Here is a 12027-nt window from a genome sequence, read left to right on the forward strand (position 1 = left end):
GAAACTTTCCTGAGCCTTGGTTTATTTGTTTAGTTCTGCAAATGGGACTGACTTCTGTGGCCTAAAGAATCAGTAACCCAAACCTGAAATGAGTTTGATCTCATTTTCTTCTTCTTCCCTCGCAGGACTTGACAGGTGGAGCCTTTGAAACAAACCTGGGCATGCTGAACCTGAAGGAAGGGATGGATTATTACCACTTTAACTAAACCAAGGTGAGGCAGTGCTCCTGAAGGGTGCTGCTCTCTGAGTGTCTGGGAGCAGGAAAACCAAACCCTTCAGGGGTTTAGAACTTTTTAGTCATCTGTGCATTGTTAACTTAATCTTTGGGCTGAGTAACCCCTTTGTAAAGGAGGTCATAGTTACACCAGGGTAATGCTGTGTGCATTACATTTCACTAGTTATTACTAGTTTTTTTACTGTTTATTAGTTTTACTGCTGCACATCGCTCAGTTTGACTGGTAAATTGTGATCAACTGGTAAATTGTGAAGAACCTGAGCTCCACTACTTCCAGCTGCCAGTCCAGCTTGCAGGAATCCTTAAGAAGTATTGAATAATCTCATTTATAGTTACTTTCTTCAAAACCAAACAGAGTCTGAGCCAGCCAGGGTGGAAGTGAACACCTGCAGTTTGCAGCATTTACTTCACAGAGAAGCTGGTTTGGTTTTAGCTTCTCTGCCTGAATTTTTCCTTCCTTTCCTTCCTAGAGATGTGTCTATATACACACACAGCCACTGTTCAAGTGTTGGGACAGTGGGATTTAATTACAGCCATAAAATAACAGTGTAATTACAATGTGATGTGGCCTGTGCATTTGACCTCCCCATCACATTGATCTCACTAAAGATCAATTTCAGAGTATTTCATTTTGTAGGGGGTAAGAAATGAGCTGGATTCCTGGCAGCTGCTTGAAGAACTGACTCACCTTTGTCAAAACTGAGTTTGCCACTAAAACAATTTGTCTGAATTAGTTACATAAAGAGCTGTTAGGAGAGGCTTTGCCATCAGCTGAAGTGAAACCTGGATGTTTTTGTTTGACTATGACACAGGAATGACAGATTTTTCAAGTGTCATTTTTAGGACTGACACTTGATGCTTGGGGATGATTTCAATATCAGTGACTGTTGCCTTTCTCACCTCTGAAAAATAAATCCTGAAGAGACCAGTGCAGCAGGTCAGGTTTAATTCTTGGTGTGTGTACAAGCACAGGCTCCGTTCAGTCAGGGAAATACAAACCACTGACACCAAACCAGACAGGTCAGTGTGACAGAGCATGACAAGAACCTGCCAGACAGCAACATTAAAAACTGAAAACAAGGAATTTTGCTTGTCTTCCTGTGGCACACGTGTGCTTTCAGACAGGCTCTGCCTCTCCTGTCCAGCAGTGCAGTGCTCAGCTCTGCTGAGATCCAGCGTGTCAGGATGCCACAGCTCAGCCTCCTCCCATCCTGGCAGCTCAGGCACCACGAGCTCCAGGACAGCCCAGCAGCCAGGGCCTGCTCCTCCTCATGCTGAACTCTGCCAGGGAGAAAGGAAAAGGACAGGTCACATGCAGCAGGCAGCACTGTCCTGTGGCACTGCTGTCCTGGCACTGTCCCAGCCCTGTAATTAACTAACCTGAACGGAAAAGAAAATACAAAGCTGTAATATTTAGTCCTTTTAACACCACGAACTTTTGAACCACCCTCCAGCAAAGTTTTATTTGTACAAAATTTAAAGAAGTATTGATTTCAGCTGAAGCCAACTTCATTCTCCTTTTTATCCTGCCATGCTTGGCCTCCTCTCTGGCTTCTCCCACTGCTGGGAGCAGCACTGGGGACAGCTGGGACAGCCCCTCCTCCTCAGTGGCACCCTGAGCTGCAGGCTCAGCTCTGTGCTGAGAGTTACACTGACTGTTTGCTTATGTTCAGGGGAGCAAGGGGTAAAGTTCCAAACTGAGCACAAAACATCCAGATCCCACCTGTACCAGCTCCATCGGAGACACCTGGATGTGTATTTGGATATTTCTTATTATTTTGTTTTTCCTCGAGACAGTTCTCTCCTAAAGTATCAGCCTTCTCTCAGCCTTCAATAATTAAGGATTAAAAGAAAAGAGTTTTTTGAGAACAGAGAGTTTTTCTTGTAAGATCTCTTATTTTGAGCATAACCTTTCTATTACTTGATTAGAAAACTTTTAAAAGCAACACTCAGTTTTTGTTCTAAGAACAATTCCTTGTCTGGGCAGGAGGTTCAGACTCTTGTCTTTCAGAATTATAAAAATGTGAGCTGAGGTTTCTTAAAATTGTACTAAAAGCAGATGGTAAAAACTGGAAAATAAGTGAAGACACTGCTATGAGGCAGCAGGAGGTCTTTGAAGGGTATTCATAGTGTCTTAAGTATGAGCCTTTAAAGAAAGATAAATATTTATACATACACAGTGACACATATTCTTTAAAACACTAAAAACCTCTTCTAGAACCCCTACCAAAGCAGAAAGTTCTCTGCTTCTGAAATACTGAGTTGGGTGGCCATGTCCTAACTATCTAAAAATATACATTATATATATTTATACATATACATGGTTTTGTATGCTGTTCATCCACAGAGGCAGTGCTGCAATGCTGTGGGCTGCACACCACCCCATGTCATCATCTTGCTGTTGAAATTGAGAAGTTCCTGTCTTTTCCCCTTCCCCAGGAAGGGCAGAGGAGCAGTGGCTGCACATCTGTGTCTGGAATGTGGCGCTGCCAGCCTGGAATGCTCTCTGGAATGGGGCTGGAAGGGCCTCAGGCAGCAGCTCCAGCCATCCCACGTGTTCTGCAGCTGGCTGGGAACATCCTCAGGGACACCTCCATGAACAAAGCAGCCCCTGGAGCACATTCCCACCTCACCTTGGGCACCAGCTGGGGTCTGGGCACTTTCATCAGGTCGCAGAGGCAGTTTCGTCTCTCCCTCACCACGGGCAGCTCTGCTTCCCTGGGAGAGCAGAGGTTGTTTCCAGTTAATTCACACACACCCATAAAACTCCCTCAGTGATCCCCATCACCCCTGCATCAATGGATGTGTCCTTCCATGCACGTTTCAAATGGCAGGAGTTTTTTTGCTGTGTCACATTTGAAGATTAATGGACCCTAAGTCAGATAAACCACAAATACACGTCAGATCTGCCACAGGCAACCAGTGGCTAATAAAATGTCCAAGACTAGTCTTTTATAGAGTTTTATATTAAAAAACCCACTTATTTGTACAACTCTTTTGATTAGAAGTCCATTTAATTTATTCTCTAAAGTCAGCAGATTTGGAGAAGACTCTCCCATCCCCTCTATAAAGAAAAAGCAAGAAAGGGTGAGTCAGAAATGACTCGAACCTTTTTTTTTTTCACACCTTGGACAATTTGTCTTATTTACTACTGGAAACTTTCCTGTGCCTAAACAAAGTGTATTATTTATAGAGTAATTTGTTTAAACTCTGCATGACACAATTATTTGATAAACTGTCTGGAGTCCCAACAAGGAAAATATGTGCAACCCAGTCATTACCATATTCCTTCAAATTCTCATTTGGCTTCCTGCTGCTAATACTTAGGGTAATTCAGAATTTACACTGATTATTTTAGCACTGGGAGAGCTTGAGGAAAACAAGCAGCTCACTGTGACACTCAGCAACAAATTCAAATCTCTTTTTCTGTAAACAGCTCAACTCTACCAAGGTAAAACAATTAAGTTTTGAGTAAATGAGCTCTTAGTCTTTCATCTCAGAGCAATGGCCAGAGTGCAGCAGGGCACTCAGGGCTTGCTCCAAGCCAGAATAAGCCAGGCACACCCTAAAAATGACAGGGTGAAAACAGAATATTCATTTTTCTGGAGTGTTTTCCTGGGGAAGTGTTTTGCTTTGATTTAGGAACCCAGTTGTTTATGAGCAGAGCTGAACTGCCACTGCTTTTCCTGTACCACTGTGAGTGTTGGCCCTGTCACCATGCCTTGGTGACAGCACTCAGCTCATCCTGCAGTGTCAGCTATCAAACCCCTTGTGCAATTCCTGAGCGAGCCTGCTCTTAACTGCAGGTTTCCTAATGGAGCTCTGAGTCACACCCAACACAATCCTGAACTTCCACGTGCAGTTCAACAAGGAATTGGAACCACAGGCAGAACTGCTGGCAACCACTCCTTCAAACCTGAGACTCTTCTTCCAGTTTTGCACTGAAAAATTCAGAAAAAGAGCAGCAGCCAGCCCTCCTAATGATAAACTCAGCTTTCTTTTCACAAATATAAAGTTCTTTAAGCTCAAGCACAGAATAAACTGGAAACTACATAAAAGTCAAACAATGTAACATGCAATCTGCAACTCTGTCAGCCTTAAGGTGTATTAGTTCTTTGAGTTTGTCTGGGATAAATTTATTTCTGTGAAATGTCAATGAAGACAAAAAGCCATTTAATATAATAACTAAATAAATTATATATTTTTCTATATTTGTCTGTTCTCTGTGACTGCTGTTTGGGGCAGCAGCCCTGTGGCCCAGGTCTGTGACAAGGAAAAATGTTAACAAGGCAGCAAAACTAAGAAACTAATTATTATCTTAAAATTCTGTATTTTCTCAAACCTGCCCAGGTAATAATGCCCAATGCTAGAATTTGTAGAAAGGGGAAAATCCAGTGCCAAAATGCTGGTTCCCTGCTCCTGCCACTGCAAAGGTGCTCATGGAATGATTCCTTTGCTCTAAAAGTCACTGGATCATGCTCATGAAGAGCAGGACCCTCTTCCCTTGCCCCTGCCAGAAGGTAAAAGTAGGTTAAAAAAAAAAAAAATTATATTGTATGAAGTGGTGGTTTAATTCATGCCATCCTGTGCCTGGGAAACATCTAAACTGCTCCAATTCCAAATCTTTGCTTGAATACAAGGCTTGTAACATGTTGAGTAATTACATTTCATGGGAGATTTGAGCTGTTCTGCTAATTCTGTTGTTTTCCAGCTTGCAGAGATCCTTCCTTTCCCCAAATCCTGCCAGTGCTCATAAATGCCAAGAAACTGTCTGTGCAGTTGAAGTTTGACTGTTTGCACAGCCCAGTCTCTGCTTCATGGAAAACTTCCAAGATTTCCTCCCTTTTTATGTTGTTAGAAAAATATGGCTATTTTACTTTATCTAATGGTGATTTTATACACCCCCTTCCAGTGGGCCAGTATCCTGGAGAGCTCTTTAGACCAGAGGAATTCCTTGCAGCAGTGGAAGCAATAAAGAGCTGAACCTAAGCTATCACTTCTTACGGCTTCCCCCCTCCCAGCTTCCAGAGACACTGAATTTTGGTCACTCCAGGGTTGTTTTGGGGCAGCACTGCACGCACCAGTTGGTGTCACTGAGGATGGCCATGGCCTGGTCCATGATGGCAGGGTCCAGCACGTCGCTGTAGGTGAGCAGCATCTCGTACACCTGGCTGGCCGTTGTCTTCCGGATCTGCGGGAGGGCAGCGGCAGCGAGCAGCCAGGCCAGAAACACACGGGCTGCTGAGGGGCAAGGGACCCACGGGGACCACCCAGGCCAGCTCCTGGGACCACCCAGGCCAGCCCCTGGGACCACCCAGGCCAGCCCCTGGCCCTGCACAGGACCAGGAGTCACACCATCCCTGTGCATCCCTGACAGCGCTGTCCAAAGCTTGCCCATTCCCTGGTGAGCCCCACCACCCTCTAGGGGAGGAACCTTTTCCTGAATCCAACCTAAACTTTCCCTGACTCAACTTCAGGCCATTCCCCAAGTCCTGTCACTGGTCAGCACAGAGCAGAGATCAGTGTCTGCCCCTCCTCTGCTGCTCCTCTTCCTCTCATGAGGAAGTTGCAGCTGCAGTGAGGTCTCACAGACTTTCACAGAGTCTCTGGGTTGGAAGAGACCTTCAAGATCATCGAGTCCAGCCCAGCCCCAGCACCTCAACTAAACCCTGGCACCCAGTGCCACATCCAGTCTGTGTTAAACACACCCAGGGATGGTGACTGCACCACCTCCCCAGGCAGCCATTCCAGAACTTTATCACCTTTCTGTGAAAAACTTTCTCCTGATATCCAACCTATATTTCCCTTGGTGCAGCTTGAGACTGTGACCTCTGGTTCTGTCAGTTCCTGGAGAAAGAGCCCAACCCCAGCTGAGCACAGCCACCTTTCAGGAGCTGTAGAGAGTGATGAGGTCACCCCTGAGTCTCCTTTTCTCCAGGCTGAACAACCCCACTCAGTCTCCTCCAGCTGAACACACCAAGTGCCCTCAGCTGCTCCTCACACAGGTCCCCTCAAGGCCCTTCCCATCCTCATGGCCTCCTCTGGATGCTCTGATCCACAGGGAAGAGCCCAGTGCTGGTGCTGGTGCTGGTCCCTCACACTGGCTGCTGTTCATGTCACGGTGGGCACGAGTCCACTCCTGCCTCTGACAGGGATTTTCTGCAGGAAGGGACCTCATGTCTGCACCTCAGGGAATTTCAGCAGCACATGGAATTCCTGCTCCCACCCTCAGTGCAGTATTTCCCATTTGGAAGGTCACACCTCTGTCCCTCACAGGGAAGGAATTCAAACATGTCAGACTGGCCCAACTCTGCCAAAGGAAGGCAAAGGAATTACAAGGTTATTTCTGGACCCAAATCAAATTGATCCATCTGGAAAAACGAATTACATTTGTGATGTAAAAAACCAATAAACCACAGAACTGAAATGATCTCTCTCCATCTCTTACCCTGTGTCCCTCCTGCAAAGATTCCTCATGGAGCAAGTACATACAACATGGAAATGGAATAGAAACCTGAAGTACCAAACTTTGCAGAGTCAGGGCTCCCAGGTTTGGGCAAGGAAAAAATCCTAACCCCAAGCCTTCCAAGTCAACACAAATTTTAAAGGACTAAAATAGTATCACATATTATGTCGTGTACATACTCAGATTTTTGTGTCCTGTTAGTTACAGGAAAAAGGTAAAAAGTCTGCTAAACCTTCCTGCACTGCACCAGCTTTTGCCATGCCTGACAAAAAATGTTTATTTTACTTGAGCAGCCCTACTCCGGTGTTGCTACTCTCAGAAATGTCACAGAACTGAGAGGAATTTCTCTGGTTGGAGCTTTCAGCCCTAAATTCCCAGAAACAAATGGCTGAGGCACCTGCATTGCTCCCAGTTTAACCAGTAAGGCCAGGAGGTGGAAGGGCAGCACGTGTGGCACAGCCAGGTACATGGCACAGCCAGCAGCTGTGTCAGAGGCAGCACTGCAGAGAGCAGATCCCTGAGAAATAAAGCCTGCTCTACACATGAATACCTGCTAAAGACAATGCTGCCTTCATACACTTCAAATTAGTTTTCATTTGTAAAGGATTGTAAAGAATAGGGCCGATAATGTGCAAAGTCTTCAGTACTTACTATAGGGAAGGGATGGCAAAGGAGGAGAAACAACTGGAAGAAAACTTTCTCTCTCATGTCTCCTTGAAATTGAATCAGGCCACAAAATCTAGAAAATATCAGAAAAAAACAGATCTTGTGTTATAACTGCACAAGTAAGTTTTGGGAACTAGGATGAAGATGGATATTGGGAAAAAGGCAGGGAGGGGAAAAAGAAAAAGCAAATAATTCCCTTTTTTTTTTCTTTCTCTACAAAGAAAAAGCAAATTATTCCCTGCAAGCATTTTTAGGACTATAAAAATTTTAAACCTTGTTTTCATCTTTATCACATCATATGTTTCACCTCAACCATTCAGACCTATGAGACTCTCACAACCTTCAATCACCTTTCCATTTAAATTCCACAAGAAGCAGACCTAACTGTTACATGTGGCAGGTTAAACACTCTTCACTTTCTGGGAGAAAAGACTGATTTCATTAACTCACACTCCTATGCTGGAGCGAAGCTTCCGGATGTCCTTGGACCTTTTGATCTCTTCTTTACAGAGGGTGAACAGCTTCACTGGGAAGGGATGGCTGAAAATGGGCAAGAAAAAGAGATGAGCAGTAGGTTTCAGCAGAGTTTCAAAGGCATTTCATTATTGTCAGGATGCCAAACTAACATCCCCAAGCAAGGCAAGACACACTGCAGGGTGGTTTGTGCTCCCCCCCAGCAGCTCAGAGGAGTTTGGCCACCACGTTCCTGGGCCTTTTGCTTTTTAACAAGAGAGGGAAGAAATTATTGTTAATTATTTACATTGCTATGATCTGTGTGCTGAGGAGTGAACTCCTATTAGCCAAACAGGTTCAGTCCATGCAGGATAACTGGCTTGCCATGGCTTGTGTTTAAGCAGTGTGGAATGATCAGAAATACTATGTCAGGAATTACATCATCCTATAGCCAAATAACAGTTGGCTATTATATTATAAATTATATTATCCTATAATTTATATATCCTATAATATAATGTATCCTATTAAATTATATTATCCAAATATATAACCAAATAACATTATTATATATAACCAAATAACAGTCTGTGTATCATCATGGTCATTCCCTAAGGTCTCCAACCAAACCTTACATACAAGGGGATGAGTGTTGTTCTTAACTACTCCACCATTTCACAGCCCAAACTCCTTCAGAGATTCCAGACAACGTAATTAAACACAGGGCTCACAGTTCTATTACGTGTACAGGCCATGAAGCCATCTTTAAATATATTTAGCAAATTCTTTTCTTTTTCCACACAGTCTGGGAAACGTGATTCTCACAGCTCTTTCCCAGACCCTCGTACAAACACAAGTACTGTTAGTTATTCCAAGGATCTATTAAAGAGAAGGAAAGAGGGACTAATGCTTTTATTTCAGTTCAAATTATTTAATCTTTTACTTGCCACACTCAAGGCTGAAGTGCCATAGATGCAAAAGAAACTATTTCATATTTGCCTAGTGAGCACAGTAACTTCTAGGCTGTGTATTTTGGAAACCTCACTTCAACGTGTATGGAAAGCAGAAAGCAAAAATAGTAACATTCATTTTCTGCTACCACAATTCAGAGCTGTGGATAAAAACTGCTGAAGAAAGCTGGGTACTGTCATCTGTTGAAGGGTGGAACATTTAAAATAAAGATGTTTATAGCAATGCCAAGATGTTTTGTTAAGGTAATGTGCCTTGTTCTGCAGAGTTTTCCAGACAAGAGTTAGTGGTTTTTAATGACTTTTAAAAAATTTGTCACAAAATCCTGGCACGTACTGGCAAATAGTGACCTGTTTAAAAAAACCTGAACAACCAACCATGGTAAACTGAGGTAAAGAATTCTACACATGGTGGGAACAACAGACATCTGCATGAATGAGTCTGTGTGTGTCTACAGGCATGGATTTGTCTGGGTTGGTGAGGGAAAAGCTCTCTGAATGCTGAGGTGTATTTTGTCTTACCTTGGTGGAATTTCTCCTCCTCCCACCCCAATTACACAAAGACCCTGTGTAGACAGCTAATTACAATGCCTGCAGTGCAGGCCTGGCTCTCAGCACAGAATACAGTGAATTAGGTGAGATTTAAACTGGTTGAACAACAGGGACATCCCTGAGAAGGGGAGCAACAAAGAGACCAATTGGAACAAGAGCATCTGGAACAAATTTAAAACATGGAACCTCACGAGCAGCATTTTGTGTTTAAAACAGATGCACTTTCCTTTCTGTTGGTTGCCAATTCTACATTTGCAATAACCAAACTTAACCTGTGTGTGATCTCAAGTGACTCAAATAGCTTGGCCTCTGTAAAGGAAATTGAGAAAATTCCTTCTCCTGTGTGGGCACTGTGCCAGCAGGAACAGCATCAGCACTGGGGAAAGAAAACTCTCCCTGCATTCTGTGACCTGGGGACACGTGGCACTGCCAGAGGTGCTGGTGTCCCTCCTCCAGGTGAGCTGGGTCTCAGCAGTGCCACTGCCAGGGTGGAACTGCCACCAGCCCCTGCCAGCTCTGCTGCACAGCTGTTCATGCAAGAGCAGTAAAACTGCTTAAAAAACAATCCACGGGAGCATGGATACATGGAAATTATCAGCTGGAGATCAATGGGGACACAGACTGCCTTAAAGCACTGCAAGATCACCAGAAAAAACCAGAGAGAACACAAGGGTGCTTCTGTTGAATGTGTAAACTACATACATGTAAGAGAGAGAAATGCCACTGACTACCCCAGAGAGCACAACATCCCAAGGCTGTTCTGTTTTCGTGGCCCTGAGTATTATTCCCATCTTACCACACTTCTGAGGAGCCAGCAATCCCCAGGGCTCTGGGCAGCCCAGCAGCACTGGGGATCCCTCAGCCACTGCAGCCACAGGAGCTGTGACCAGGACACTCCAATGCCAGCTGTGCCAGTGGCCTCGGGTCACTCTCCTGTGTCCTCCCTGTCCTCCAGGGTACCCCCACCAGCCAGGCTGCCCTGTGCTTTCAGGGCAGCCCCTGGTGAGGTCCCAGCAGCCCAGTGTGCATGTCTGAGAGCTCTGCTCCGAGGTGTGCCCGCTGCCTCCAGCAGCCCCCAGCCCACAGACTCCCTGCACTGCCACAGGAGCAGCTCCACAAACTGCTCTGGGCTGGAATCAGCAGGGTTTGGGCTGGGTGAGCACGAGCTGAGGGCTCTGCTGCCCTGCTTGGTGGGAGCAGCAGTCAGTGATGCTGCAGCATCCCCAACACTTCAGCCCAGCACCCACCTGCCCTGCTGCCAGGAGAAAGCCACTTCCCTCCCTTCCCTCCCTATTTTGGCACAACCTGTGGGGCTGAGGGAACCCCTCAAGCTGAGTGGGAGAAGGGCCCTTTTCACCCAGAGCAGCTCTCCAGTGCCACTCATCGTGTACTGACACAAACCACTCCTGTCAGCACGAGGGAGGGGAGCCTCTGCTGCTGGACAAGCAGGTTTATGTCACCTCAGGACAGGTAGGAAATAACAGCCTGGAATATGCCTAACAGCTGCTCTTTCCCCTAAGCCAAGCACAAGAGAGGAGGCAGTTCTGGAAGCCTTTTGATGACCCTGGTGACACTGAAGCTGATTCATTTCCAGCCCCACAGGACAGGCATTGACCCCACACTCCCCATCCCTGCTGGCCACTTCCACACAAGGTAAATCCACCTCCCTTGAGCACGAGCACCCAAACCACGAGAGAGGAGCAGGAACACCAGGGCTCACTTGTCCTTTTGCACAGGGATCACACACCAACCACACAGAGCTTCCCCAACACTGAGATTCAGCTGCAGAACCACAGCAGAATTGTTGAGCTTTATATTCTAAGCTGTACAAGCTGCAGGGTGTGAAAAGGCAGGAAAATGCCTGGTGGGTTCCACCTGTGCAAGGCAGGAGTGACACCCTGTGGCAACTGGTTTTAACTGGAGCACTCACGAGGGTCCAACTGATCCTGCTCCTAATCCTGGTAAAATGAAGCACTGTTGGATATTACTCATTCTGGACTGTGGATGTTTTATTAGAAAACAAATGTGTGGGAGAGCACACAGTTTCCATTTCAAACTTCAAAATGCATTTGCAAACACTTTTTTACAATGCAACAGTTGCCTGTTTGGGTATAACTGTGATGCCAGACATCCTGCATGCCAATTCCCTTGCTAAAACTCCATTCAGCCCAACGTGGTAAAAAAAATAACGAGGGAAGGAAATGAAATGGGAGCTGAACATCCCAAGGAAAATACAAGCATGTATCTCATGTATCTCAACTTGTATTTCAGGAACACTCTACATAAAACCACCTGACACTGCAGGCACATGTGGCCTTTCCATGCCACCAAACAGTGTCTCCATTTTCCCACCCACCCTGTGATGTTCTTACACATTTTTATGGGGGCTGCTCTGGAAATGGAAATGGTTTCATTCCAGAGACCAGACCCAAAGTCAGACTGTTCTGTTCAAAAAGGAGCAGGTGACATCCAACAGCAGGGGCAGGCAGGCCTTGGAGCAGGATCAGTGGATCCATCCCTAATCCACCCAAAGGACTTAGCAGAGTAACAAAATGCAAACATGGCATGAGAGGGAATTTTGGGCTCATCCATCATGTGTTGATCCACACACAGAGCATGGCAGAGCCCTGGGATTCACTTGGCTCCCTGTGAAGTACCACAGTAACTCACCCATGGCCAGCTCTGCA

The 12027-nt window shown here is 45.6% G+C and overlaps 2 protein-coding genes across 10 annotated transcripts in view; one reads left to right on the forward strand and one right to left on the reverse strand.

Annotated features, from left to right (window-relative positions):
* Positions 1 to 4446, forward strand: part of B3GNTL1 (UDP-GlcNAc:betaGal beta-1,3-N-acetylglucosaminyltransferase like 1) — a 105798-nt gene extending 101352 nt beyond the window's left edge. For 6 of the 8 annotated variants that reach the window (XM_053994391.1, XM_053994394.1, XM_053994395.1 and 3 more), the window contains 2 exons: positions 126 to 212; positions 2583 to 4446. In XM_053994391.1, the coding sequence (XP_053850366.1) occupies positions 126 to 206 (81 nt within the window). In that variant the 3' untranslated portion in view covers positions 207 to 212; positions 2583 to 4446. The remainder of the gene's footprint in view (positions 1 to 125; positions 213 to 2582) is intronic. The other 2 variants (XM_053994392.1, XM_053994393.1) reach the window with 2 other exon arrangements.
* The window catches only part of TBCD (tubulin folding cofactor D), a 119137-nt gene continuing 108274 nt past the window's right edge, over positions 1165 to 12027 (reverse strand). Inside the window, exons 36-40 of one of the 2 annotated variants that reach the window (XM_053994388.1) lie at positions 7818 to 7907; positions 7353 to 7440; positions 5317 to 5426; positions 2869 to 2953; positions 1165 to 1516 (exon numbers count right to left, since the gene is read on the reverse strand). In XM_053994388.1, the coding sequence (XP_053850363.1) occupies positions 1505 to 1516; positions 2869 to 2953; positions 5317 to 5426; positions 7353 to 7440; positions 7818 to 7907 (385 nt within the window). In that variant the 3' untranslated portion in view covers positions 1165 to 1504. Of the gene's footprint in view, positions 1517 to 2868; positions 2954 to 5316; positions 5427 to 6000; positions 6130 to 7352; positions 7441 to 7817; positions 7908 to 12027 lie in introns of those variants that run through there. The other variant, XM_053994389.1, reaches the window with a different exon arrangement.

This window comes from Vidua macroura, chromosome 19, assembly GCF_024509145.1.
Source record: "Vidua macroura isolate BioBank_ID:100142 chromosome 19, ASM2450914v1, whole genome shotgun sequence".
Lineage (NCBI taxonomy): Eukaryota > Metazoa > Chordata > Aves > Passeriformes > Viduidae > Vidua > Vidua macroura.